This window comes from Octodon degus, unplaced genomic scaffold, assembly GCF_000260255.1.
Source record: "Octodon degus isolate 3935 unplaced genomic scaffold, OctDeg1.0 scaffold00015, whole genome shotgun sequence".
NCBI classification, from domain to species: Eukaryota; Metazoa; Chordata; class Mammalia; order Rodentia; family Octodontidae; genus Octodon; species Octodon degus.
Window position 1 is genome coordinate 13,646,986 of NW_004524591.1, and position 6,215 is coordinate 13,653,200.

The following is a 6,215-nucleotide window of genomic DNA, read 5'->3' on the forward strand; positions in this document are numbered from 1 at the left end:
TTTTTGTGGTACCAGGGATTGAACTGAGGACCTTGTGTTTGCCAGGTAGGCGCTTATGCCATTGAGCTATATCCCCCAGCCCCAGTAGAATTAATTTTTGATAAACTCTTTAACCTGTGACAAAATGCCACAGACATAAGTTTTTTGAAAAAAACTTCACTCTATAGAAGCTTATTTAGGATTAGTGAGAAACTCAGTTCAGAAAATGTTTATCTTACAAAGTGGGTATTGCCAATTTATAATAGCTAAATCTTGGAAACAGCTCAGATGCTCATCAGCAGATGATTGGATAGAGAAGATACAGTATTTATATACAATGAAGCACTACTCTGCTATAAAGAAGGATAGATTTGAGTCATTTTTAGGTAAATGGATGCGTAAGACCATAATTTGAAGTGAAATAAAACCCACATATTTAAATAATGCATTATTTACTTTGAGTGAGAAACCCAAAGGGTATATAAGGAGCCAAGTGGAGGATGAATATTGGGAAGTAGGAAAAACATGTTCAGATGTGAAGGGGAACAAGGGAGGAGGGCAGGGTAGGGGAAAGAATGGAAAAGAGATTAAAAAAAGAGAAAAATGGAAACAAAGCTTCTGTAAATGGGGAGAGAAGGACAGGTTGAAGAGAAGGGAGGGGAATTGGAGAAAAATTAAGACATAATATGTACAGGTACAAATTATGATGAATGAATCTTTATGCATGGCAAGTATGTCCTAGTAAAAATTAAAAAAAAAAGATGGGTGGTTCTCTGGCTGCAAAAAACCCCAACATATGTTTTGTGTGCTCTACACAAGTCAACTGCCATTATGTATAAAATGTTGTAAAGAAATTCACAATATAAATTTTTTAACCTAATGAAATGTTTGTTGATTGTTGTAATTCTTTAATCAGTATGAATTGTATCAATACTTACACTTAGGCTGAAATTAGATTCATTCAACTAATTAGAATTGGTTAATTTACAGACTGTTTATTAATTTTACTAGTAAAAACACCAATAAAAGTGATTAGAGTTATTTGTCAAGCTTCCCAGTGAGGCAGTCATGCATGTACTACCAGTGACTTAAGCCAGTGGGAACATGTTAAAAATACAATGATTTTAGGTAAAGTTTCAAAAAATGTCTTTTTATAGTGTGTATTGCAAATAACTTTTAGACAACTATTGTATGTATAAGTTTTTCTTGCAGAAGCATTTTAATTTTTTGATCTTTTTCTAAAAAAATAGGCATGTCAACATCAATGTTCGCTTTGGGAATGACCTTTCAGATGCTATAAAAATGTTGGATGAAGGGTGTGTTACTACTCTAGCTTCTTTGAATGAATTAGAGAAAATTTGGGCAGAATACAAGCTGGCTCAGGAGGAGATCCAAACATGTGATAATGTGGTGGGTTGAGAATTTTCTCTATTATGTTTTTTATCTGTTGAAGATAAAGAAATAGTATTGAGAAAGCAGAAGTTCTGCTGATACTATGAGGATAGCTTATTTGCTTCAAATAAATGCTTCATTTTAATGTATATGCATGTTTTATTTGCATCATCAACATATTAACATGCATATGCTATAAATGCTACCTTATAAAAAGTGTCATAATTGGTGATTATGAATAAATGATTAACCAAATCTTTTTTTTGTGTACTATTGATTTTTGGTTAACTGTCAATTTCATTGGAAGTCTGATAAAATATTTCTACTATGTTATTAGGCAAGATTGGTATAACTCCGATTTGTAAATTGTGTCTAGGCTGGGATGACACATAAAGTATAGATTTTTGATGGAACTTCTTTCAAGCATCCTCTTGAGAGGTCCTGAGAGCTAAACTTAGGGAGTTATTATAAGACATACTGACATTTGCGGGGCTCATATGATGCTTGTGAATGAGGATGGCTTCCATACTTGCTAATGCAAATCTTTCAGTGTGAGTGATTTATTACAGTATTGAACTCTTGAATAATATTAAATACTGTCCAAGCCATCTAACATTGAAAAGTAGCTGTTTGTGTGGTGAGAGGTATGAGGACTGAAATATTTTGTATAAATTCTTTAGGTATAAGTATATTTACTTCTTATTTTCTGTAGTTACTATATTGAGTTGAATAGAACTCCTTGACTCCCTTGTAAAAGTTTTTCCTACAACCACCATAGTTTTCTGTGGCTATTTTTGTTTAGATTGTGTCACTGTAAATACTGGTGTTATTTGCTTCTGTGGTTCATACTCTGAAACTCTTCCTATTCATGGCTAAATAGACCAGTTGAATGTGTAAGCATGATAAATAGGCTCTTAGAAATACAAAGAATGTTTAATTTGGAGAAGGAATTAGACTTGGGTTATTTTGTGTATTTGATAATGGCTCGTTTTTTATTATGAATGTAAAAAGTGATAGAATGAATCATTTTGAATTTCTGTCAAATATGGCAATATTATAGATACATTTGAAACTTACTCTTACACTTTTTAAAAATTTAGTATTATTTTGAAAAGTAAAAACAAAAGCAAGAACAAAAATCTGAAACAAAGAAACAGGATAACTTACAACAATACATATGTTACAGATTTTCATAACAAGAATAGCTGATTAATAATGGTTGATACAGCATATTTTTATCAAATCTGTTGATCAGATTAACAGCTACAGTTATGTAAGATTGGACATATGATTTCATATTTCTGCTTGCTTTCAGGAAACCTTAAATTTTTGTTCTTGACTCTTAACTTGCTTTTTTACCTTTTTAAAAGATATTTTGAAGAGTATAGTAATAATTGACAGGACATTGGAAATGGTACACATGTAGAAGACCAAGATGTCTGGTATTCAAGCATGGTTTTTGTATTACACAATGCTGTCCTTGATGTAGTTGTTTAGATCCCAGATATCAGCACACAGAGTTAGTCAAGGTGAAAATTCTACACATTAACTATTTTCAAAAACTGATGGAGATTTTTAGTACAGTTACCTCAGCCATCCTGTATATATACTTGCATGCTTTTCTTTTTTTCTTTTTTTTTTTTAGGTTTAAATTGCATGCTTTTCTTCTGCCTTTTTTTCCTATCAAAATAACCACCAACATACCTCATAGATCTAGAGAAAACATTTCTAAAATTTATTTGGAACCAGAAAAGACCTAGAATAGCAGAGGCAATATTGGGCAACAACAGCAAGGCAGGAGGCATTACAATCCCTGACTTGAAATTATACTGTAAGGCTACAGTGATAAAATCAGCATGGTATTGGCAAAAAAATAGATTCAAGGATCAATGGAACAGATTAGAAGATGCAGATACATCTTACACTAACTTTTAAATGGGCATTTTTGCTTCTTTGTTGTAAGGGAATAGTCTCATAACAGTAAAGGGAATTGCTCAAGAATGTACAGTTCTAAATCTTAATATGGAATTTGAACTCAGGAATGTCTGATTACAGAGTATATTTTCTTTCCACTTAAACCATGGGTGAATATGAAAATGCTTCTTAATATATTTTTATGTAATAAGATAAAAAGGTGGAAATTGCTTTTTTATGGCCTTGTTTTTGTGATTTGAGCATGGGCTGGGGAGAGAGAGAGGGACAAGACAGAGAGAGGGAGATGCTTAATGTAGATGTAGGGCTTGGTAATTTAGTATTGTAAATGTTTTGTAACATTTTTTTAAAAACCCAAATACTTATTTCTACCACTGTTGATGTTTTAAGACTTAAAAGTTCATGTGGCAGCTGGACGAAGTGGCACATGACTGCATTCCAGGTATTTTGGAGGCTGAAGAGGAGGATCACAAATTCAAGGCTAGCCTGGGCAACCTAGTCTCAAAAAGTAAAAACCTGTCTCAAAAATAAAAAAGGGCTAGGATATAGCTCAGTAGAACATTTGCCTAGTATAGATGAAGCTCTGGATTTAGTCCCCAGTACTAGGAAAAAAAGAGTTCATTTGATAGTCTGGAGAGTAGGTTATGGGATGAATACATAATGATAATCACCATTCAAATAAAGTTTTCATTTTTTTTCTTTTTTGTACTTGAGTCTTTGAATTTTTACTTTTATTTTACATATTCTTACTCTGATTACCAAGTGTTTTTTTTTTAGATGAAAGACATAAGCCTTAAAAGAGATTTTCTTTTTATTTATACTTAGAAAACAGTATTGAACATATGCAAGAAAAAGTATTCAAAAATTTAAGCTTTCAAGGTTGTATACCAGATATTGCTATAAGTGATAGAAACATTTTTTAAAAAGATTGTTTATTTGGTACAGGGTCTTGCTAGCAGCTCAGACTCATAGTGATCCTCCTGTCTCAGCCTCACCAGTGCTGGGATTACAGGTGTGTTCCACCATGCCTGGTTTCAGTGGCTGGCTCAGTGCAGGGCTGGCATGGCATGTGGTACCAGGGATCCAACCCAGGTGCTTATGTTTACCAAGCAGGTGCTTAGACCACAGAGCTATCTCCCTGGCCCTACAGAAACATTTTTAATGACATCCCTTCTGTTTTGCTGAGATTATGGGATAGATATATCGGCAGTTTCAATACAGTATGGTAAATGCAATAGGAGGAATAATGTATAGGATTTTTAGATATTTTTTGCACACCTACTATCAAAACGCCTAGGGATTTTTTTGTTCAAGTTAAAGATTTTATCTTGGGGGAGTGTAAGCAGTTCACACAAGGCCATAATTCATATCTCTTGCTGCCAGACAACTCTGATTTGAATGTGTTAACTAAATCTTGAAAGTTGAGTAGAAAGGACCTGCCTGGCAAGTGCAAGATCCTGTGTTTGATTCCTGCTACCCAACAAATAAAAATATAAAAAAATAAAGTTGAGTAGATGAGATGAGAATGGAATGGGTATTGGAGGAAGGCAGTCTTTAGTGTATAATAATAGAAATTTGTATAATTTTCTTCATAAAATTCATTGTGGGAATATTGGGTAAAATAGCAGGGCAGGATTGTTGAATTTAAATGTTTTATTTTAACAAAAGAAAATTCTTTGTCATCTTGGTGATTTCAAGAAATATTTGCTCTAAATTTATACTACCATATTTGTAGGATATAATATTAAGATTTAGAAGTCACTCATTATTGTAACTATGGGTAAATGTGTAAAAAACACCTGATGTATTAATGGTGGTTATTGTTTTTTCCTTCCAGAATGAAGGGAATATTTTGATTGCCAAAAGGAATGAAGTGCAGCAGAAGCTAGACATGGCAGTACAAAGGTTTATTCTAGAAGTAGATGAATTACCACTTTATAAACGCTTACAGACCTTGCAGGTTGGAATTAAAAATACACTTAGTATACATTAAATCATGTTTATCCTTTGAGAATTGAAATTACATTTATGTATAGATTTCAGGCAGTACCGAGTGTACAAAAGTCTTTTTTTATTACTAAATTCTAGTTTTTTTGATAGTATTAGAAGTTTTTATCAATATATTTAAGGTTTATTTATAGTGTATATCTATTCTGGAAACAGGGTAAAATGCCAGACTCTAGGCTTGCTGGAGCAGCATTCATTGGGGAAATTTAGGAGATAAGAATATTAGCAGGAGTAAGTGGCCCTGTTGGCTTTGCTTTCCAGCAGAGTGGTATGTCAGAGTTGGCTCTATAATCAGGGAAGTTCTGCCCTTGGTATGAGCAGGGGTTAGAGTACAATAACTACTGGTATAAAATATGGTATTATTTTTCTTTGTGCCCTGTTATGTCACCTCTGCAATGACTTTAATTTGGAATGGATAAGCATGACAGTGTTCAGTTGTTCTACTTGTTAAATACTATTTATTTCTACTTAATCACGTCCATTTTTGTCCTATGAAATTGCTCAAATTTTTTTGCAGGTCTTCATGTATTTTCTCATTTCACTTTAAGATACTTATATTTTTGTTTTGTGAGCATTACTTTCTGCTTTGCAGTTTTTATTTTTTAGCACAGCTAGGTGGAGCTTTATATATGTTAAACAGCCATTCTATTTCTGAGCTACATTGCTAGCTCCTCATTACCTTTGAAGGAAGAATACTATTAGTTTTTATATATTGAGGTCTCTCTGGCAACTCTCCTGAGCCTTTTTAGTTCTCATCTGTTAATAGTCTGCTTTCTCTTTGGTCATAAAATTTGGATCAACAACCCTTTTATTTATCTTTTCTAATCCTTTTATTATTTATGGTTCTTATTTTGTGCTGAAGATAATTTAATTTTTTTATTTTTTAAAGAGAGTACAAAATAGTA

At 32.8% G+C, this 6,215-nt stretch overlaps 1 protein-coding gene across 1 annotated transcript in view; it reads left to right on the forward strand.

The window, feature by feature from the left end:
• Stk31 (serine/threonine kinase 31) overlaps positions 1-6,215 on the forward strand; it is a 101,230-nt gene that overhangs the window by 46,797 nt on the left and 48,218 nt on the right. Inside the window, exons 10-11 of the mRNA XM_023709853.1 lie at positions 1,230-1,389; positions 5,141-5,263. Of these exons, the coding sequence (XP_023565621.1) occupies positions 1,230-1,389; positions 5,141-5,263 (283 nt within the window). The remainder of the gene's footprint in view (positions 1-1,229; positions 1,390-5,140; positions 5,264-6,215) is intronic.